General features: G+C 36.0%; 1 protein-coding gene across 1 annotated transcript in view; it reads left to right on the top strand.

Annotated features, from left to right (window-relative positions):
- Nucleotides 1-24472, top strand: part of LOC128551606 (ERC protein 2-like) — a 32412-nt gene that overhangs the window by 3495 nt on the left and 4445 nt on the right. The window contains exons 2-7 of the mRNA XM_053532500.1: nucleotides 2838-3009; nucleotides 4085-4194; nucleotides 7009-7099; nucleotides 9857-9979; nucleotides 11312-11506; nucleotides 12199-12287. Of these exons, the coding sequence (XP_053388475.1) occupies nucleotides 2926-3009; nucleotides 4085-4194; nucleotides 7009-7099; nucleotides 9857-9979; nucleotides 11312-11506; nucleotides 12199-12287 (692 nt within the window). The 5' untranslated portion in view covers nucleotides 2838-2925. The remainder of the gene's footprint in view (nucleotides 1-2837; nucleotides 3010-4084; nucleotides 4195-7008; nucleotides 7100-9856; nucleotides 9980-11311; nucleotides 11507-12198; nucleotides 12288-24472) is intronic.

Raw genomic sequence — 24472 nt, 5'->3', positions numbered from 1 at the left:
CGTATATTTTTAGAACGTTTTTGGCTAATTGCGCTCGCCCCATTGGAAAAAATCCATCCAAAATTTTTTGGTGCGCTACTTTTTACGGACGTAAAAGTGTATAAATGCTTATATAATTCCAGTCCTAGATTGTTCTCAGATGGATTTTAATCAAAATAAATACATACTACGCACACATCGTCTATTTTGATGGGGACTCACATTTCACTACATATTTTTCATTTTTAACTCATTTAGGATGAAAACAATCATATTTTTGTCCCAGGTCCGATACTGGTGCCTGTGTATTTAGTTGCATTAAAGTTGTTTCCCCTTGATGCAGTTACGCCATTTTCTTCAAATGTTTACCAAATTACATGCTACAAAAATTGATTTATTTCACTGAAAAGTGGATGAAGAAAAGCATACTAATTTATTTGATAACATCAATCTACATTATTTTGTTAAGGGTAAATACTTATTGATGCATGTCACTTATCTTTTTTCTGTTTTTTTCTGTCCAAATGATCAGCATATGCATACGAAAGTTGGTGGGGTAAGGAATTTACATTTTCACAGCAGTTTCGCCACAAGAGTACACAGCATGTATGCAGCAGGAGTACACAGCATGTACGCCGCAGGACTCGGGCCAGGAGTACACAGCATGTAAGCCGCAGGAGTACACAGCATGTACGCCGCAGGAGTACACAGCATGTACGCCGCAGGGGTAGTACACCGCAGGCTCATTTGCATGTGAAAAGTGTATGTGCCGCGTACATGCTGCATACTATTTCCCGCATACTAAATTCCTCCAGCATACATCCTGTATTCTATGTAGTCCACAGCATTTACGCAGCAAGTAGTACGCGGCAGAGCTCATTTGCATGTCAAAAGTGTACTACAAACGTACTATCGGTGTATGTGCGGTGTATATCCTGCGTACTATTTAAAGCCCTTGATTTTAGTACACATCATGTACACATCATATACGCTGTATGTACACAGCAAGAGTACGCAGCAGGCCTTTTTCTTCTGTAAGGGACCTGAAAAAAGTTTGTCTGGTGATGTGTACACACAAATAAATAATACTTTCTCTTATCTTTTTAATTTAAAGTTATTATTTTGTGTGATCTGAAAGATCATAAAGTTGACATAATAATAGATAGTATTCCAAGGCCAATTTTACTAAACTTTTAAGTATAGATTGACATCTACAGGCAGAAATGAGTAACAGCAGAAGTGATTTGGAATACGCGATAAAAATGAATCCAAATAGTGGAGGTCCTGGAGATTGGAAAAAATATAAATTTTATGCAAAATAAGCGATATTTCATAAATCAGATAATGTCTTTTATTAGCAATTTAATCATTTATCCATGAATATATGAGCTGCGCCATGAGAAAACCAACATAGTGGCTTTGCGACCAGCATAGATCCAGACCAGCCTGCGCATCTGCACAGTCTGGTCAGGATCCATGCTGTTCGCTAACAGTTTATCTAATTCCAATAGGCTTTAAAAACGAACAGCATGGATCCTGACCAGACTACGCGGATGTGCAGGCTGGTCATGCTGGTCGCAAATCCACTATGTTGGTTTTCTCATGGCGCGGCTCATATAAAGACAATATTGTACATGTTTAAGCATAAGTTATTGACGTTTTCTGCATTTGTCTGAAAGTCAAATGCTCGTTGAGCTAATTTATGTATGGAGTATGCTTAATTGCTTAATGAGAATACATTATCTCAATGGATCAATACATGTCTAAGTCATTCCATAAAACGTTCATTTAAAGCTTAAACATTTAGCAAAGATCATTTTGTCTGAGGAAGGGTCTCCGTGGCCGAGTGTTTATAAGGTCGCTGACTTTAAATCACTTGACACTCATTGATGTGGGTTCGAGCCTCACACAGGGCGTTGAATTCTTCATGTGAGGAAGCCATCCAGGTGGTTACGGTAGGTCGGTGGTTTTACCCAGTTGCCTGCTAGTGATAAAATAATGCACGAAGGGGCACCTGGGGCCTTCCACCACCATCGATCAAAGCTGGAAAGTCGCCATATAACCTATGATTGTGTCGGTGCGACATTAAACCCAACAAAATAAATAATTTTGTCTGAGGTATTGAACCACAAAGTGCGACACCATGATAATTTTTCATTCCACACTGACAATTTATTTTAGTTCAGTTGGTAAGCCTTTTTCAGTTTTTGCATATGATTTATCTTAATAATCTACTCTATGCCTTGATTATTATAAACAGAGTATTATTCAAACTTTAAAAATAAATCTTACTAAAAAGGTATACTGAAGTTTTCTGTGACATAATAGATTTATAATGTATAGATGTCAAACAAATTTTATCACAATTTTACATCACCTTCCGTATTTAGTTTCAAATAATTCTCGATAATGTATGAGAGCTAGTGACGAGGGTGAAAAGCAGTGGCAATATGTTAAAAAGATATGTTTTTGTATGATAGGGGAACTGCATTCCTACTTTATAGCAATTTAAGTGTAAAGAGATACCTCCATGAAAGTGTTCAGTAAACTGTTATTTTGTGAACTTTCAGTGTATTCAGATCTGATGTTTTGTTCACAGGAGATAACTCCTGTGTGAGGATATTCATATTGAATAATTATGCCCCTTTTCTTCTAAAATGAGGAAATTTGCTGAGGTAAAAGCAAAAAGATAGAAATAGAAAAATGTTTTTAAAAAATGATTATCTACTACTTGGCACATAATTGAAGGATACTACTGTCATGTAATTAGATTAACTGTTTAACATATTTTCTGCATATTCTCAAATGGATCTTGTTTACATTTTATATCTATCAACATTCTTCATTTTCCTTTTCAGTTATATGTTAAGATGTAAATGAAAACATTAATGGGTATGGCCTAGATAAACTGATTCAGAAAGTGAGAAATCGAAGAGTTTTATCATCATGAGCACTACAGCAAGAGGTAATAAAGATGCGGAAAAAGCAAACCAGGAACTAATCGCTTCTCTCAAATTCAAAGTGAAAGAGGTAACTATGATAACAGAACTGAGGCTCATACTGTTATATTGTGAAACCTTTTTTACTGGGAGCGGGCAAAAATTTTCGTGTTCTTTTTCTTTTTGAATCATGGAAGTAGAGGAGAGGCTTTGTGGGACGGGGCAGAGACCAGGGTCCAGACCACATGCAGAGAGCATGTGGTCAAAATAGCTCTTTCTTTAGGATATAAATTCATGGACTTTTAACTTTTGAAATTAAAATAAATAAGAAATTTATATCTTTTTTTATAGGATTAGATTTTGGATTGACACAACCATGAAATCCATGAAACATAGTGCCCTCCCCCCCACCCCCACCCCTGCCCCCATTAATATTAATGGTTTTATAGTATTAGCCTGCGAAATCATTTTTATGGTTTTGGCTGAGGGGAATGGATTTTGACCTTTGAGAGTTTGAACATGAATGGGAATATTACTGCTTCCTTATGATTAAATTTTGCGGACTGGTTCCAGGAAATGCATGAAAATTATTCCGCCTTTTGATTTGAAAGCTTTCATTTAAATACAGGCAAAAGAAAATGGGAAAACGTTGGAAACTTTTGCCCAACATAATTATTAAGGATTCATAATTTTACAAATATGATGTGACTTAATACAGTCATTTTTCTTTTTTGACAAAATTACATTTCACATACTAAGACATGAATTTGTAGATTTTAGATTTTAAAAGTTATGGTGAAAATGAATGTGATTTTTAAAAAAAATCCTTTCCCTGGGATTTATTTTTCCTGGATTAATACATCACAAAATCTATTATATATAGTACTGAATTCAAATTAATATATAAAACTGTTAAAAACTTGTGTTGGATATCAACATTTAGCATGCTGGCAACAAGAGGTTTTGCCTTTGCAACCAGTGCAGACCAAGATCAGCTTGCACATCTTTGCTGGCTGATCATGGTCTGCACTGTTCGCTATTCAGTCAGTAAATTTTCAGTGAACACCCCTTCAAATAGTGGTACTGCCCAAACTGAAGATGGACCAGTCCATTTTAGAAATTTAGCAGGCTAAAGGTTAACGCATATGAATATTTTCCTATTCTAGCTTGAACATGAAGTATCCACATTGAGAGGAAGACTGGATGATTTAAGGAAAGCAAAGAATACAACCATCACAAAACGAGAGAGAGAAGTTGTTGAAGTTGGATTTAAGAGGTAATATTCTACTTGAATGCCCTCTTAAAATGTGTTTCGGACCTCTCATCTATGTATTATTGATGGGGTTTAAGAGTGTAAACGCCACGCTAATATATGATAAAGTAAGTACTAACATTGAGTAAAAACATCAGATCATGTTATCTACATATATAAATTATGTATAAATATAGTGAAACTTGGATGAATAGTATTTTAATAGTATTAGACTTTAAGCAGTCTGCATTTTCTCTTTATGTTTCATACATTATGCATTTTAAAAATATCCTTTTATCTCTTTTGTTATCTGTGCAGTCTGCCGACTTATGTGTATAAAGGTATTATCATAGGTACGAGCACTTACTACTATATCAGCCGCACCATGAGAAAACCAACATAGTGCGTTTGAGACAGTCTGGTCAGGATCCATGCTGTTCGCTTTCAAAGCCTATTGCAATTAGAGAAACTGTTACCGAACAGCATGGATCCTGACCAGACTGCGTGGATCCATGCTGGTCTGGATCCATGCTGGTCGCAAACGCACTATGTTGGTTTTCTCATGGCGCGTCTCAATTATATACTTCAGTTGTTCAAAGCGCACTGTATGTAAAAATTTAATGCCATTTTTGTCATATGATTGTCTTGTTATTTGATATTGTGTAATGCGCTACTAATGGCATGCTTATTGTGTGTATCTTGTTTTGCATGTACTAAGAAAGGTTCCAGTCAGTTATAAGGAAAAACAATTCATTGAGTTAAGGTAATGGACCAGTAATTGCAATTATGCAATCTCCATATCGTTCTATCCTACTTACCATAGATATTAATTGGCCATTTATGTAACTCAAACAAACATGTGTTTTTCCATAGCAGCTGGGAAATGTTGAAATTGCATACAGGTTAAGTGATCAGATTGAAATTGCTGATTGCCATAAGGGATGCCCTACCTTATACCCCAGTCACACGCTACGTCTAGCCACGGATAGAAACGTAGTAATCCGTATTGATCCGTACCTGAGCCGTACCTTAAAGTAGTAATCCATATCAGTCCATACCAATCTGTACAGCTCCGGTACGGATCGATACGGAATACTACGTTTCTATCCGCGCCGTATGTGTGACTGGGGTATTAGATAATTGAGATCCTGAAGTCTTGTAAAATAGAAATTAATTTACAACTTGAATTAAAACCAGGATTGGTGGACTTATTCACACACTCTTCACAGAAATTGATGTCCTCTCTAAAATATATTGCAAATTGTGTGTTGTGGAAGTAGCTCTTTGTAGGAATTTTTGGCACATGAATTTTATAAGATATCTGCATGAAGTGCAAGAATAATGTTCTGCATCTGAGATGCTTTTGCAACAATGATTAAAACCATCATTCTGTTTAAGTTATACTTATGTTGTTATTAAGTTATACTTAATGTTGTTATTTCTCAATGTCAGGTATATATTGTATATCAAACTCATTGTAAATGAAGAAGTTTTTAACCCCTAGTTTTTTTAATGAATTAGGATTTACAGTGATGGTCAGTCTACTGAAAGTTCATTGGTTAAAAATGTATAATAGTCAAACTTTGTTTGCTCGAACTTGACAGGACCAGAAAAATTTGTTAGAGTTATCAGCAGTTCGAGTCACCAAACAATATACATTCTATCATCAGCCTCAGTTGAAAAGGATGTACCTGCAAAATGCTAATTTTTCAGGAGACACAAGAAACGTAAATTAAAAAAAACAGCATATCTGTAAATAGAACTAAACAATTTGAAAAAAAATCAGCGTCAAAAAGACGTATAATTTTGTGCAAAAACTATCTTAAAAGCCACACCATTCTGCTGCATGAATATGGTTTAAAAGAATTTGAAAAAGTTTTATTTATTGCATTTTATTTTAACAAACACTCAAAACTAAGTAATTTGTGCAAAATGGCGTTTTCATTGCAAATACGTCTTTTTCGCATGTCAGTGAAATTTGTTATACCTCCTTTCCTCACGTGACAAATTTTGACCTCTGTGAATGGCTATTGTATCCGATATCTTTGCAAAACATGCGGGAACACTACCTTTTCGAAATTGACTTAAAAATTTTTTTTGCAAAAATGCAAGTTCGTCCTTTTCAAATGAGGTCGATGGTATATAGATTTTTCTGGAACCTGATGATAAGTTCCAGCAATGGGTGGTTTTTAAAATATTAAAATATTTGAGTTCGAGCGAACAAAGTATATGATACCAAAAGGTATGTTTTAGAGAAGTCCCAGTTTCAGGATTGTGTTATCTTCTTTCTAAAGCAAACTTTGTATATATTTTATAAATACCAAGTATACAATGTATGTAATAGTTTTTACGACAGGTCTTCTTGACTGTGTCTCTAAATATTACATGAATTCACTCCTTTTATGAAGCTCTATCGATCATTTCTCAGTTATTTGTTTACTGCTTGCATAGAATGGTTCTTGGGCTGGTACTTATCAGTGTTTAAAAGGTCTGAATGTTCACAATACTAAATTTTTTTTTGCTCTGTCATGGTTAGATTAACAGAAAGTAATGAAATTTTGTATGAATATTCATTCCATAGCTACAGACCGCTTTGCAAAATTTCAAAGTATTGATGTGCTATAAACAAGTAATTAGACTTTCAAATATTTGCCATTGTGAAGTCTAAGCATCCGACTTTTAACATTGATGTTTTTGGCCCTGTAACAATTCCACATCAAGTGGTCAGTAACTAGTAATAAAGAGAAAGTGTTTTTTTTTCCCTTAAATTTTGAAGTGTAACATATGTTATTCTATAGATGAAGGACTTTATTTGATTTGCCTTTATTTTGTTTGTAGAGATCCAAGATATGAAGCTAAGTTAGCTGAGCTTGAAAAACAGATCAGAGATAAATCTGCTTCAAAGAACAGAGAAATTGAAGAACTTAAGGTAAGGTATGCTGTATGTGCAGGTTACAGGCAGGTTGCATCAGGGCTTGTATTCATCAGTGTATCAGAAATGTACACCTAGACAAAGCAGAAATGGACTTTTCGAAACATTAATATTGATAAATGGTTGAAATTATGGAAACATTATTTAACAGTTGAAGGGTCTTTATTTGTTTGAGATGGGTTATATATGAGTAAATTGATAGCAGATTGGTAATTTGTAATTTTGAAGTTTGTGTAAACTGTGGTTTGGAATGGTAATTAAGACAGAAAGACAGACTACATTATCTGTTTTATTATAGAAATAAATGCACCACAGAACTTAAAGGTCCATTACTAAGGGAAAGTGAGTTGGCAATTTTTAGCCCACCATCATCAGATGGTGGGCTATTAAAATCACTCTGCGTCCGTGGTCCGTCCGTCCGTCATTCCGTCCGTCCGTCCATCCGTCCGTCCGTCCGTCCGTTAACAATTTCTCGTTATCGCATCTCCTCAGAAACTACTGGGGGGATTTTGACCAAACTTTGTCAGAATGATGTATTGGTACCCTAGTTGTGTCCCCCTGAAAATCAGACTGGTTCAACAATTTATGAGTGAGTTATGGCCCTTTGTTTATTTCTATAATTTATATAGATTTATATAGGGAAAAACTTTGAAAACCTTCTTGTCCAAAACCACAGAGCCTAGGGCTTTGATATTTGGTATGAAGCATCATCTAGTGGTCCTCTACCAAGATGATTCAAATTATTTCTCTGGGGTCAAATATGGCCCCGCCCTGGGGGTCACATGGTTTATATAGACTTATATAGGGAAAATCTTTGAATAACCTCTTGTCCAAAACCACAGGGCCTAGGGCTTTGATATTTTGCATGTGACATCATCTAGTGGTCTTCAACTAAGATTATTCAAATTATACCCCTAGGGTCAAATATGGCCCCGCCCTGGGGGTCATATGGTTTACATAGACTTATATAGGGAAAAACTTTGAAAATCTTCTTGTCCAAACCACAAAGCCTAGGGCTTTGATACTTGTAATGTAGCATCATCTAGTGGTTCTCTACCAAGTTTGTTCAAATTATCCTCCTAGGGTTAAATATGGCCCCGCCCCGGGGGGTCACATGGTTCATATAGACTTATATAGGGAAAAGCTTTTAAAATGTTCTTGTCAGTAACTACAACATTCAAACTTGGACCACATGTATATTTTTGAGTGGCAAGATGAACCTTGACATGAGTTGACCTTGATTTTGACCTAGTGACCTACTTTCACATTTCTGTAGCTACAGCCTTCAAATTTGGACCACATGCATAATTTTGTGCACTGGAAAAAACTTTGACCTTTATTTTGACCTAGTGACCTACTTTCACATTTTTGAAGGTACAGGCATCAAATTTGGACCATATGCATAGTTTCATGTTTCAAAATGAAATTTGACATTGATTTTGACCTAGTGACCTACTTTCACATTTCTCAAGCTACAGCCTTCAAATTTGGACTACATGCATAGTTTTGTGTACCGAAAAAAACTTTGACCTTGACATTGACCTAGTGACCTACTTTCACATTTTTGAAGGTACAGGCTTCAAATTTGGACCACATGCATAGTTTTGTATTCTGAAATAAAATTTGACCTTGATTTTGACCTAGTGACCTACTTTTACATTTCTCAAGCTACAGCCTTCAAATTTGGACCACTTGCATAGTTTTGTGTACTGAAATGACCTTTGACCTTTACGTTGACCTAGTGACCTACTTTCACATTTTTAAGGTAACAGGCTTCAAATTTGGACCACATGCATAGTTTTGTATACCGAAATAAAATTTGACCTTGATTTTGACCTAGTGACCTACTTTTACATTTCTCAAGCTACAGCCTTCAAATTTGGACCACATGCATAGTTTTGTATACCGAAACAAACTTTGACCTTTACATTGACCTAGTGACCTACTTTCACATTTTTGAAGGTACAGGCTTCAAATTTGGACCACATGCATAGTTTTGTATTCCGAAGTAAAATTTGACCTGGATTTTGACCTAGTGACCTACCTTTACATTTCTCAAGCTACAGCCTTCAAATTTGGACCACTTGCATAGTTTCGTGTACCGAAATGAACTTTGACCTTAAGATTGACCTAGTGACCTACTTTCACATTTCTGTAGCTACAGGCTTCAAATTTAGGACCACATGCATAGTTTTGTGTACCGAAACAAACTTTGACCTTGACATTGACCTAGTGACCTACTTTCACATTTTTGAAGGTACAGGCTTCAAATTTGGACCACATGCATAGATTTGTGTTGTGTAAGGAAATGAAATTTGACCTTGAGCTAGTCAATAAGTCTTGAAATTTGGAACACTCAAAAATGGCACATTGGTGGGCGCCAAGATCACTCTGTGATCTCTTGTTTTCATAGCCAGTGCATAGACTTCTGCAAGACACTAAATAATGAAGATTGGCAGGTCAAAATTTACAGAAGGTCTTTGGAACTCAAAGAAATGTATGTGTATTATGTTGAAATTTCAATGAATCGACAGAATGACCCTCCAGGTCTTTTTAACTTTCTTCATACTTCATAGAAAAATAATTGTACATATACTGCGATTTATTTCGAATTTCTACATACCAACTTCCATTTTCCAATAAAATGAAATAGTTTCTGTGCTTTTTAAAAGAAATTAAAATGTTCACTTTCCTTAGTATTGGACCTTTAAGTAAAAAAATAAATACTCAATTGAAATTCATTTTGAATTACAGAGAAAACATGCAGAGGAATTGGAAGCACAAAATAAAAAGCAGAAAGACCTGCAGAAACAGCTTGATGAGCTGTATCAGAGGATGGAAAAAGAGAGAAAAGATTTGATGGACAGACTTGATAAGGTAACTATACATTATTATTTATAGTATATTGAGTGAAACATACAGTTCTAAAGAGAAAGAAATACAAGTCATGTACAGTCGAAACTCAGTATCTTAAATTGCAAAGACCAAAAGTTTTACTCTGAAATAACCAAAATTAAAACTTTAAATGTTACTCTATGCAGGTGTTTTTCACTAAATTGTTGCAAGAGTCTCATGTGCCTGTAGGTAGAAATATGAAATGCATGTTGCTCATAGTTTTAGCTCAACTATTATAAGAACAGGTATTGCACTCGCCTGTTTGTACGCATTCGTGTCAGTGTCCCAAGTTTTTGTTAGCTGGTATCTCAGTAACCACTTGTAGGGATGGATTGAAACATCACACACTTATTCACTGTGAAGAACCAACTTGTATTGCACAGGTTCCATAACTCTTATATTTTACAAAATTATGGTCCTTTTTTACTTGAAAAATATTTTTTGCGACTTTTGAGTGGGTAAGCTGGTATCTCAATACTGACTTATGGAAATGGATTGAAACCTCACAATCATACTTGTTTGCTGTGGTGATTTGACATGCGTTGCACAGGTTCAAGAACTCTTTGCATTTTTAACAAAAGTTACTTTAAGTTAGGCCCTTTTTCAACATAGCAATTTTTGGTTAAGTTTTTGTATGTAAGCTATTATCTCAGTACCAAGTAACTGAAATGGATTGAAACTTCACACACTTGTCTGTTGTGATGAGTTGACATGCACTGTACAAGTTCCATCACTTAATTTTCGCATTTTTACAAAATAATGCCCTTTTTTGCATTTAATATTTATTTAATTCACTTTCTTTAGTGACAAGGCTGTTTATCAATTAATCAAATGTTGTTGTTCTCAAACAGCTCTTGTTATCTATTTTTTAGCTCAACTGTGACAAAGTGTTCAATGAGACCTGTTGTGAGACCTCTTGGTCCATCTTCACCATCCATCAGTGATTTGTTTACTTTGAACACCCTGTAGGTGAAATGAAAGAAAAAGCTTGTAAACACTCAAGAGACCCTATTTTCTACCTGATTTATATGAAATCTGGTCAGAGTGGATGTCTTTATGAAAACTAGTCTAAATTTGAAACTGGGTCATGTGGAATAAAAAACTAGAACACTGGACCAAATCAATGAAAAACCATCAAGAGGCCATAGTTTTACCTGATCTTCATGGAACCTGGTCAGAAATTTAATCATAATAAATTAAGATTTGGTTCGAAGCGGTTATCTAGGGTAAAAAAAAGGGTCACTAGGTCAAAGCGTAGAAAAACTTTGTTAACACTCTATAGGTTGCTAGAATGAATTCTTCTATTGGTTTCAGCAAAAATCTACGCCAGCATGTAATCATGAAGATGAATTGTACAAGTTAAGAACAAAAGTGGCTGAGTTAGAGGGAGACAAATCTGCACTGGTGTTGGAAAACAAAGATCTGACTGAAAGAGTTAATGCCCTTCATCTAGAATTGAGCGTCAAGGAAGCCAAATGGTGTGAAAAGGAGGAACAGTACAACCTTAAGGTAAATTAAATACGTAGTTAAGTTTTAATAATGCACATTTGCTTCTAGGGGTTGGCCTTTATTGCCAAGTACGTAAAGTCATTGACATTGAGTTACTTGCTCTTTGTTAGAGTTAGGTGGTTCGGTGAGTCATTTACTCAGCAACAAAATCCACAAAAATTATTCCCCCATGATTTGTTTTGTTTGTTTTGGGTTTAGCACAAATTTCCAACAATATAGTAGTTACATAACAGCAGGCAGATAATCTAGTTTTGGATTCTGTATCAGTACTAACTGTTCTGTGCAAGTAACTTTCAACTTCTCCACATGAATCAGAAATGGAGGTGACATGTTGTCTTCTGTCAAATGGTTAAGGAGAATATACAACTCCCTCTGGGATCAAACTCAAATGCTGCGATCCTTAGATCTGTGCTCTCCTTATTGAGCTAATCAAGCTGGTTTGCTCAATATATAATTCAGCAGGTTATTTATGATATAGTAAACACACTAAAATGGCTGCCTGAATGATGAGCCATTTCCTTAAGTTCAAACTGCCATATCTTGAGCAATAATGGTCTGATTTTAAAAAGATTTCCAGCATTTTGATATAGTTGGAAGATGTCTTTCATATGAAATCAGCTTTGTGTTGGGCATTCCCCACACTTTAAGGAATCTATAAGTGCATATGCATGTACTTGGTTTATACATTTCAGTTGAAACAGCAGTGGGGAGATAAGTATGAAGAATGGATGAGAGAAACAGAGAAGAAGATAAATGAACTCCAGGAAGCTAATCAGTTATTGTAAGTACTTTAGATAATGTAGAGGCAGGCAGAAAAAATGTCTTCATATTCACATTAATTAGGATGAGATTTTGATATATTATAATGGGACTAATGATGACATGATTCCATTGGTCCACTTGTTTTGAGGAGCAGAAATGGCCCGGGACACATTGAATTTTTGTTATGTCTTTCTGCATGACAAATGTATTTTTTATGCCCCCGGCATCTACTGATGCGGGGGGCATATAGCGATTGTCCTGTCCGTCCGTTCGTTCGTCCGTCCGTACGAGGTTAACCAAATGGGACCGTTTCGTCTAGCATCAATACCCCTTACTAGAATGACTTGATACTAATGCAGATGTAACCTGTGACCATTCCTCATATTCAGACGTCACCTGACCTCAGTTTGACCTTGACCTTGACCTCATTTTGGAATTAGATTGCTTTATATGGGCCATCTCTTGGTTAACCAAATGGGACCGTTTCATCTAGCATCAATACCCCTTACTAGAATGACTTGATACTAATGCAGATGTAACCTGTGACCATTCCTCATCTTCAGACATCACCTGACCTCAGTTTGACCTTGACCTTGACCTCATTTTGGACTTAGGTTGCTTTATATGGGCCATCTCTTGGTTAACCAAATGGGACCGTTTCGTCTAGCATCAATACCTCTTACTAGAATGATTTGATACTAATGCAGATGTAACATGTGACTATTCCTCATCTTCAGACATCATCTGACCTCAGTTTGACCTTGAACTTGACCTCGTTATGGACTTAGGTTGCTTTATATGGGCCATCTCTTGGTTAACCAAATGGGACCGTTCCATTTAGCATCAGTACCCCTTACTAGAATGACTCGATACTAATGCAGATGTAACCTGTGACCATTCCTCATCTTCAGACATCATCTGACCTCAGTTTGACCTTGAACTTGACCTCGTTTTGGACTTAGGTTGCTTTGTATCGACAAGGATGCCGCCGGGGGCATCAAGCGTTTATTGAACGCAGCTTCTTGTTTTCCAGTAGAAATAAGTATATGCTATGAAAGTACCAATTAATCAGGCTGACTTTGCTGAAGTAATTGTGCAATGCTGCCGTAACATCATATTATGCTGTTTTTCACTGATTCTGCATGAATCTTGTATCTAAAATGAAACAGGAACGAAGTCGGTACTTGCAGGTGCCAGTGTGTTGCCATGACGCATATGATGTAAAACAGAGTGTGCATCTATTTTATTGCAATTATCTGCAGTATTTGATACACTGTACATGTACAGATGTGAGCCAAAAATGTTAGACATCCGAAAATGCTAATTTTTCGCAAGTTATATGTCGTATTGCAAACAAATACATTGTAGTAAACCACCACCAAAAATTAGCCATATCACTACCATTGTTTTATGGTGAAAATGAAATGTATACAGGTTAAGACTATAGTAGAGTAACTTTAGTACTGTAACATTGTATCAAAACAAATGGGTATATTGTTCACAAACAAATGGATATATTGGTAGCTTAAATCAAGGATTGAATATACTTAGAACAATGCGTAGAGAATACAATTGTACAAATTAAATATACATGTACTTGGAAGTTCATTCAAATCTATTCATTTACAATACATATGTCATTGTGTAAATTATGTGCTTTAGGTACCTAAATGTATAGTTCACCAGTTGATATTTCTTTGATACATTGATACATTGATACATGTATGTTGTATAATATTTTTGCAGGTAAATAATCTCAAAGATACATATGCATCCATGCTGCAAATTTAATTCCACTTGGTCTTAGCTCACCCACTTAGCTCAATAGGGAGAGCACAGATCGGAGTGGGGTTGTGGGGGGGGTGCGGGGTTCGTGAGTTCGGGCCCTGGGCTAGGTGTATGTTCTCCGTGGCGATTTGATAAAAGACATTGTGTTTCTGATTTATGAGGGGAAGTTGGCAGTTACTTGCGGAGAACAGGTTTGTACTGGTATAGAATCCATGAACACTGGTTAGGTTTACTGCCCGCCATTACATAACTAAAATACTGTTGAAAAACAGCATTAAACCCAAAACAAACGAATTAAACAAAAACACTTGGTCTTAGTTTTGAAAACAAACTATCAATTTTTGAAGCAGTTTTCCAATTGCTTATTTATGATCTCCCTTGAACTGTACATTAACAGATAGGTGCATTGTTACTACATGTTTTTCAGTAAATTATGGAAATATTAAGAGTGAAATATATTTGGTATTTTCATATTGAAACAGATCAAATATATTTTTCAGTGGTAAGAAACTATAAAATGAGTCAAAACATAAATGGAGAGAAAATTTGTTTGTTTTACATGTAAGATCAAAATATCTTTCACTTGTGAACACCATATCTTACATTTTCACCGATGGCTATACCACTCATGAACACCATATCTTACATTTTCACCGATGGCTGTACCACTCGTGAAAATATTGCATCTGATGTTCACTCGTGAAAGATATTTTAATTTACACTGAAACAGTGAAATATCGTTAATCTAGTATTAATCAGACAAGTACCTATGACGGAGTGAAAATTTAGAAACTATCAAAATTTATATTTTGGCAAGTTCTCTTATATAACTGAGTGGATTTCCACTGAACCATACACGAGTTATCAATGCCAAGATTAATTATACATATCATCAACATGTTCCTGTTCAGTGATTTTCAGCAGAGTAGTGGCCCTTCCTTTGTCATAATTTACCTGTCTGTGCTAAATGCTCCAGTACAACAATTAGGAAATACACTAAATTTTATATTAGTGCCAAGCCTAGTGGTGCATATCATTGGCATGTTACGGTTCATTGTTTTTTTCAGCAGAGTTATGGCCCTTAACTCATCAAAATTGATTAAGTTTTAGCCACTTCACTGATATAATTGGGCAGATTCCAACAAACCTTTATAGGAGTGATGAGTGCCAAGTCTTAATATGCATATTATCAGTATATTCTGCTTCACTGGTTTTTAGGGAAGATATGGTCCTTTTATTTGCCAAATTTTGATATTTTGACGACATTTCTCATAGCTTAGGGTAAATTTGTACCAAACGAGTTATCAGTGCCAAGCCTAGTTATATGTATCATTGGCACGTTCAGGTTCTGAATCAGTGATTTTCAACAGAATTTTGGCCCATGATTTGTCAGATTTACAGTGTTTACATTACTTGCTACATACAATTAGGTTGAATAATTAGTGTGAAGCCTTGTTGTACATATTATCGTAGTGTTCTGACTAAATGATTTTCAGCGGAATCCTGACCCTTGATTTGTCAGATTCTTTGCTCTATGTTTCTTCTCCTGTACCACTGGTTGATTACTAATAATCAATTTATCGGTAAACAAGAATAACTTTTTAAAACTCCAATGATCCTTTGTGCTATCTTCCGCAATATCTGATAATATTATAATCTTCGATTTTTGCCAAGTACTTGTTTGGTTATTGAATAACCAATGAGTGATCTGCAAAAATAACACTCCCCTGTCAAGCATATTAACCATAAACTGACAAAATCAATCTAAATTTAATTTAGACCAGAAAATAAGAAAAAAAATACAGTATTGTGATTATCCTATGAATCTGTAATTCTGCAAAGATCAGGATTAGGCTGGAAAATAAGCTTACAATATTTGCAAAATGGACCAAAATACAGAGAAAATGCAAAGCTAAATTACCAATTATCTACCTAGAAACTGAAACAGTATTACTTTTGTTGGCAGATAAATCAATCTACAAGCTCATTATAATATCAGACTGCGGTCTGCACACTACTTGTGTTTTCACTCTCGACATTTTTAGCTCAACTATTCAAAGAATAGTAGAGCTATTGGACTCACCAATGCGTCGGCGTCGGCATCCACGTCCCGATTTGGTTAAGATTTTGTATGTAAGCTGGTATCTCAGTAACCACATGTTGGAATGGATTGAAACTTCACACACTTATTCACTGTGATAAACTGTCCTACATTGCACAGGTTCCATAACTCTATTTTGCTTTTATACAAAATTATGCCCCCTTTTCGACTTAGAAATTCTTGGTTACGGTTTTGTATGTAAGCTGGTATCTCAGTAACGACTTGTGGGAACGGATTGAAACTTCACTCACTTATTCACAGTGATAAACTGACCTACATTGCACAGGTTCCATAACTCTATTTTGCTTTTTTATGAAATTATGCCCCCTTTTCGACTTAGAAATTCTTGGTTAAGGTTTTGTATGTAAGCTGGTATCTCAGTAACGACTTGTGGGAATGGATTGAAACTTCACACACTTACTCACTGTGGTAAACTGACTTACGTTGCACAGGTTCCATAACTCTATTTTGCTTTTTTTTGAAATTATGCCCCCTTTTCGACGTAGAAATTCTTGGTTAAGGTTTTGTATGTAAGCTGATATCTCAGTACACACTAACGGGAATGGATTGAAACTTCACACACTTGTTCACTGTCATGATCTGACATGCACTGTATAGGTCCCATAACTCTACATTGCAATTTTTTCAAAATTATGCCCCTTTTTCGACTTTATCTCAGTAACAACTTGTGGGAATGGATTGAAACTTCACACACTTATTCACTGTGATAAACTGACCTACATTGCACAGGTTCCATAACTCTATTTTGCTTTTTTTGAAATTATGCCCCCGTTTCGACTTTGAAATTCTTGGTTAAGTTTTTGTATGTAAGCTGGTATTTCATTATCCACTTATGGGAAAGGATTGAAACTTCACGCACTTGTTCACTTTATGAGCTGATAAGCACTGTGAAGGTTCCATAACCCTTTTTCCCATTTTTAGCCCACCATCATCAGATGGTGGGCTATTCAAATCACTCTGCGTCCGTGGTCCGACGTCCTTCCGTCCGTCCGTCCTTCCGTTAACAATTTCTCGTTATCGCATCTCCTCAGAAACTACCAGGGGGATTTTGACCAAACTTTGTTAGAATGATGTATTGGTACCCTAGTTGTGTCTCCCTGAAAATCAGACTGGTCCAACAATTTTTTAGTGAGTTATGGCCCTTTGTTTATTTCTATAATTTACATAGATTTATATAGGGAAAAACTTCGAAAATAGTCTTGTCCAAAATCACAGAGCCTAGGGCTTTGATATTTGGTATGAAGCATCATCTAGTGGTCCTCTACCAAGATGATTCAAATTATTTCCCTGGGGTCTAATATGGCCCCGCCCTGGGGGTCACATGGTTTATATAGACTTATATAGGGAAAAACTTTGAAAAACCTCTTGTTCAAAACCACAAGGCCTAGGGCTTTGATATTTTGTATGTGACATCATCTAGTGGTCTTCTATTAAGATTGTTCAAATTATCCCCCTAGGGTCAAATATGGCCCTGCCCCGGGGGTCACATGGTTTACATAGACTTATATAGGGAAAAACTTTGAAAATCTTCTTGTCCAAACCACAAAGCCTAGGGCTTTGGCATTTGTAATGTAGCATCATCTAGTGGTTCTTTACCAAGTTTGTTCAAATTATCCCCCTAGGGTCAAATATGGCCCCGCCCTGGGGGTCACTTGGTTCATGTAGACTTATATAGGGAAAAGCTTTTAAAATCTTCTTGTCAATAACCTACAACATTCAAATTTGGACCACATGTATGGTTTTGAGTGGCAAGATGAACCTTGACATGAGTTGACCTTGATTTTGACCTAGTGACCTACTTTCACATTTCTGTAGCTACAGCCTTCAAATTTGGACCACATGCACAGTTTTGTGCACTGAAAAGAACTTTGACCTTGACATTGACCTAGTGACCTACTTTCACATTTTTGAAGGTACAGGCTTCAAATTTGGACCACATGCATAGTTTCGTGTTCCGAAATGAAATTTGACCTTGATTTTGACTTAGTGACCTACTTTCACATTTCTCAAGCTACAGCCTTCAAATTTGGACCACATGCATAATTTTGTGTACCGAAATGAACTTTGACCTTAAGATTGACCTAGTGACCTACTTTCACATTTCTGTAGCTGCAGGCTTCAAATTTAGACCACATGCATAGGATTGTGTACCGAAACAAACTTTGACCTTGACATTGACCTAGTGACCTACTTTCACATTTTTGAAGGTACAGGCTTTAAATTTGGACCACATGCATAGATTTTTGTTCTGAAGTGTAATTTGACCTTGATTTTGACCTAGTGACCTACTTTCACATTTCTCAAGCTACAGCCTTCAAATTTGGACCACATGCATAGGATTGTGTACCGAAACAAACTTTGACCTTGACATTGACCTAGTGACCTACTTTCACATTTTTAAGGTACAGGCTTTAAATTTGGACCACATGCATAGATTTTTGTTCTGAAGTTTAATTTGACCTTGATTTTGACCTAGTGACCTACTTTCAAATTTCTCAAACTACAGCCTTCAAACTTGATGCACATGCATAGTTTTGTGTACAAAGAACTTTGTCCATGAAATTGATCTAGTGACCTACTTTCACATTTCTCAAGCTAAGCTTTCGAATTTGGACCACATGCACAGTGTTGTGTACGGAAATGAAATTTGACCTTGAGCTAGTCAATAAGTCTTGAAATTTGGAACACTCAAAAATGGCACATTGGTGGGCGACTTTTGTATTCATTCAGTTGACAAGGCTGTTGAATAGTCGAGCGTTGCTGTCCTCCGACAGCTCTTGTTCATTTCTTTTATTCTTTCATTACACTTTTATTTCTAATAAAAAAATTTGGTTGTTCTTGATGATCTATGCCACAAAATTAAGATCGGCCACTGAAGAAATGGTGTTAAAGAGAGATATAAATTCTCATCTTGAAACAAAATTGTGTTAATTTTACTTCTTATTTATTTCACAAGAGAATACAATTTCATGCGGAATACATGGGAAGCAACATATCCTTGAAGATACTTATGCCCTTGATTTGACCTAGAGTCATGAAACCACTTACAGTGACTGGAAGTGGGGGCACCAGTGTCCTAATGACACACATCTAGTTTAACTCCTATTTAGATTTGAAATTAAGATTTTATGTCTTTATGTCTTTTTTGTCCGCTGAACGTGCTGATTCGACTTTCACAGAAATGAACCTTTGGTGACCCTCCACTAAATTCCTTCAAATCATTCTGTTTTGTTAAAAAATGTGGCCACCAGGGGATGGGGCTAGTTTCCCTTATATTGCAAAAAGTGCAGAATGTAATATTCTCCTTTCAAACGGCTAGTTTGATTTCAAAATAATTTCACAGCATTGTTCCTTGCCCTTGGATGACCATTTTCCCTAAAACATGGTTTCCAGGGAATGGGGCTAGTTTTCCCTAAATTGCTATATGGAAAACGTTGAAAGTCTTCTCCTTTCCCTCCCAACCTTACTTCCCAAGCACACACACACACACTACCTCCACCTGTATATTTATTTAGTGGATTTTTAGCTCACCTTGTGATCATGCTGTGTCCGTCATGCGTGTGTCAAGTCGTCCGACGTCAACAATTATGTTTAAATGACATCTTCTTCAAAACCACTGAATGGATTTTGATCAAACTTGGCCTTGATGTTGCTTGGGTGGTCCTCTACCAAATTTGTTCAAATGGTTCCGCTTGGTTGCACATAGGGGCCACTAGAGCTAAAAATAGAAAAATCTTCAAACGACATCTACTCCTAAACCGTTGGTCTGATTTAGAAATAATTTCACACAAATAATCCTTATGTCACCCTCTACCAAAATTATTCAAATTATACCCATTTGTCAAAAAACATGGACGCCAGGGGGCGTGGTCACTTTCCTATATGTATATAGTAGAAACTTTAAAAATCTTCTTGTTTGAAACTGCTAGCACGATTTTAAAATAATTTTACACAAATGGTCCTTGTTTGACCCTCTACTAAGATTGTTCAAAATATTCTGATTTGTCAAAAAACATGGCCTCCAGGGGGGCGTGGTCACTTTTCCCTATATGTATATAGTGGAAACTTTAAATATCTTCTTGTGTGAAACTGCTAGCACGATTTTAAAATAATTTTACACAAATGGTCCTTGTGTGACCCTCTACCAAGATTTTTCAAATATTTTAAATCGTCAAAAAACATGGCCGCCAGGGGGCGTGGTCACTTTTCCCTATATGTATATAGTGGAAACTTTAAAAATCTTCTTGTTTGAAACTGCTAGCATGATTTTAAAAAAATTTTACTCAAATGGTGCTTGTGTGACCTTCTACCAAGATTGTTCAAATTATTCTGAATCGTCAAACAACATGGCTGCCAGGGGGTGGGGGGCGTGGTCACTTTTCCCTATATGCATGTATATTGTAGAAGCTTAGAAAATCTTCTTGTATAAAACTGTTAGCACGATTTTAAAATAATTTCACACAAATTGTCTTTGTGTGACCTTATACAAATAGTGTTCATTGACAATTTTTTCTGACTAGTCAAAAAGCACGACAGCCAGAGAGCATGGTTACTTTTGATCAACAATTTCTTTAAACAACATCTCCTTCAAAACCACTGAATGGATTTGGATGAAACTTTACACAAATGATCTCTGGGTAGCCCTTTTTCAATGTTGTTCAAATGGTTCTGGTTCATTGAACACATGGGTCTTTTTGGTTAAAAATAGGTTTTCAGCTATCAGACTTTAAAAATCTTTTTCTATAGAGCTTTAATCTTTTCTCTGAATCCATAAGTAGTTGTTAACATTATTGACCTAGGTTCAAAAAAGTGTGTGACATGTATATAATTTAGGCTAACATAGAAGAAACCTACCGTATTTTCCCGAATTAAGGCCCCCCCCCCTCTCTAATTAACGCCCCCACCCATTTTGGAGGGAAAAAAAGTCAACAAGAACGAAAAAAAAAAATCACCTACCTCATTTTTAGCTCATCTGATTTTTTGAAAAAAATGATGAGTTATTGTCATCACTTGATCGGTGTCAGCGTCGGCGTTGCCTGGTTAAGTTTTATGTTTAGGTCAGCTTTTCTCCTAAACTATTAAAGCTGTTGCTTTGAAACTTGGAACACTTGTTCACCATCATAAGCTGACCCAGTACAGCAAGAAACATAACTCCATCCTGCTTTTTGCAAGATTTATGGCCCCTTTTGTACTTAGAAAATATCAGATTTCTTGGTTAAGTTTTATGTTTAGGTCAACTTTTTCTCCTAAACTATCAAAGCTATTGCTTTGAATCTTACAACACTTGTTCACCATCATAAGCTGACCCTGTACATCAAGAAACATAACTCCATCCTGCTTTTTGCAAGAATTATTGCCCCTTTTTGACTTAGAAAATCGGTTTTCTTGGTTAAGTTTTATGTTTAGGTCAGCTTTTCTCCTAAACTATCAAAGCTATTGCTTTAAGACTTGCAACACTTGTTTACCATCAAAAGCTGACTCTGTACATCAAGAAACATAACTCCATCCTGCTTTTTGCAAGATTTATGACCCCTTTTGGACTTAGAAAATATCAGATTTCTTGGTTAAGTTTTATGTTTAGGTTAAGTTTTATGTTTAGGTCAACCTTTTCTCTTAAACTATCAAAGCTATTGCTTTGAAACTTGCAACACTTGTTCACCATCATAAGCTGACCCTGTACATCAAGAAACATAACTCCATCCTGCTTTTTGCAAGATTTATGACCCCTTTTGGACTTAGAAAATATCAGATTTCTTGGTTAAGTTTTATGTTTAGGTTAAGTTTTATGTTTAGGTCAACCTTTTCTCTTAAACTATCAAAGCTATTGCTTTGAAACTTGCAACACTTGTTCACCATCATAAGCTGACCCTGTACATCAAGAAACATAACTCCATCCTGCTTTTTGCAATAATTATTGCCCCTTTTGGACTTAGAAAATCAGTTGTCTTGGTTGAGTATTATGTTTAAGTCAGCTTTTCTCATAAACTACCAAAGCTATTGCTTTAAAACTTGCAACAGTTTTTCACCATCATATTATTAAAGCGGACGCTGTATGTCAAGAAACATAACGCTATCCTGCTTTTTGCAAGAATGATGGCCCTTTTTAGACTTAGAAAATCATGGGTAGGACAATATTTCTATTATACAAAAAAAATCAGATGAGCGTCAGCACCCGCAAGGCGGTGCTCTTGTTATAAGTCCACATAATAAGTAATTTACAGTAAGTATCCAATGTATTAAGAATTAAACACACTTTTAAACAGTCCATGTACCGTAAGTCCAAAACGTTTATACTAAGTACGGTACGTATCCAATCATCAAATAGAAAATTAAACAGTAAATCCATTTTTGATTTGTTTTTGCACCACTCGCGCACACGCTTTCTGTCGACTTTAAACAAATTTGCGGCAAAGTGTTTACCCTTTTCTTCGGCAGTTTTAGTAACTTTTAATTTAAAAGCAGGCACATAAGCAGCGTGTCGAACCATTGACATTGTGTATTGCGCTATTAGCTACCCGCATGTACTAAGGAAAATGTTATCAGAGTACACAGCTGTTTGGGTCATGACGTAATGTGCACTGGCTAGCGTCCTACAACCGGACACTTTTGGATTTTTTTTCACGATAACTCGGGAAATAGATATATCTAGTGGTTGAAATTTCACGTGAAAAAAGCTAAGTTCTCCTCCCAACTAAAGAGCTAATTTGTTTACTTATAAAATTAGGTCAAGTACTTTTTCGAGGCCCTAACGAAGGGCCACCAAGTCACGTTGTTTTAAGGTCTAACAGTACCAATACAATTGTTTCTGGACAGCGAGTTGTCACTTTAATGATTTTCAATTTACGTTCGACATTGAATTACACTTTATGCACCTGTCAATATTTTGCCCACACGGGGGAGCGGCGGGCATACACGGGACTTTAGACAGAAAACCATTCCCGACAGGCGGGAATTTGACAAACATTTAATGTACCAACCAGGCTCTAGGGTGGGATTTAGAAAGAAAAGGTTGTCTCTGGGGTGGGGATTTAGACAACAAAATTTTTGAAATGTCAAATTCCCCTGGGTCAGCCCGCCGCTCCCCCGGACGGGCAAAATATTGACAGGTGCATTATTTTCAACCAAGGGACAGTAGTCGTATAGTGTCTGAGTCATAGGATTTAATGAATTACCTCTCTTGAATCTGTAATTTGATCGCATCTCTCCCGACCAAAACTTTTAAAATTTCACTTTTCGAAGCGGATATTTTGATATGAAAATGTGTTTTAGGGTATATTAAAATCATGCATTAAATTATCAAAGCTGTATTTCCCCAGTTCAAGTGTTTACTCAACGTCCCGTCTGCTACCTCAAATTTGCATGGAGCCTTTAGATTTAATGGCGGGACCTCACGAAAATACTGCGCATTACATCCGGAGCATTACTTGAAAAGTATTAATGGCATTTCATTGAAACTTCACAAAATGATAGAGGCCATTCACCGGAAAATACGTTATTCCCCATATTGGGACAAGCACATGCATCGGGTAGCAGCATTCGGTTTTACCAGTTTCTTGCTTGACGTAGTTATGGCCCCGTTCCAATTTGCCAAACTCATGGTTTCCGGACTCATGGAAGGGTTGACAGATTTAGATAATTTTTGATACACAAGTGTAACATCATCGAATATAGGACAAGGCCATTTTGTGGGGGTATAATTCGTCACTCCTGTGACAGCTCTGGTTCATATCCAGTGCATAAACTTAAAAAAAAACTGTTTAAATTTGAAATATGCAACATCATTTGATATTTATTCAAAACTTCCTTTATTTATTAAATGCATTAGGTTTCAGATACCAATATTGATAAGTCTTAATTAAAGAGCATTATAGCGCACTCAATTTGCATAGATTTGCAGCATTTTGTGCAAAATTAGGTAATAAAATATTTTAATGGATTAACCAAGGCGAAACTAAACTGAGTTTATGGTTTTGACAAAGTAATGTCTTAATGTTTATGATGGGTGATATTTAAAATTGCTTTGCATAGCTATGTTTGAAAAAATGGTAAATTTTAGCATTATTCACAGTTTTAGTTCTCTTCACTACACCCCACTTCTGTGATGTCAGATTTCCTTATATGTGCAACCTGTCTTGTCTTATGGTGAATTTCAATACCATCTATTTTGTTATTTTATTATGTTATGATATCTTACTATGATATTATGATATGAATTTTGATTTGATATTATGATTCAGTATTTTATCATGACATTATGATATGAAATTTTGATATGGGATTATGATATGGTATTA

The sequence above is a fragment of the Mercenaria mercenaria genome, unplaced genomic scaffold (genome assembly GCF_021730395.1).
Source record: "Mercenaria mercenaria strain notata unplaced genomic scaffold, MADL_Memer_1 contig_1296, whole genome shotgun sequence".
Taxonomy (NCBI): Eukaryota; Metazoa; Mollusca; class Bivalvia; order Venerida; family Veneridae; genus Mercenaria; species Mercenaria mercenaria.
Note: the sequence above shows the minus strand (reverse complement) of the source record. Positions and strands in the feature narration are given on the sequence as shown.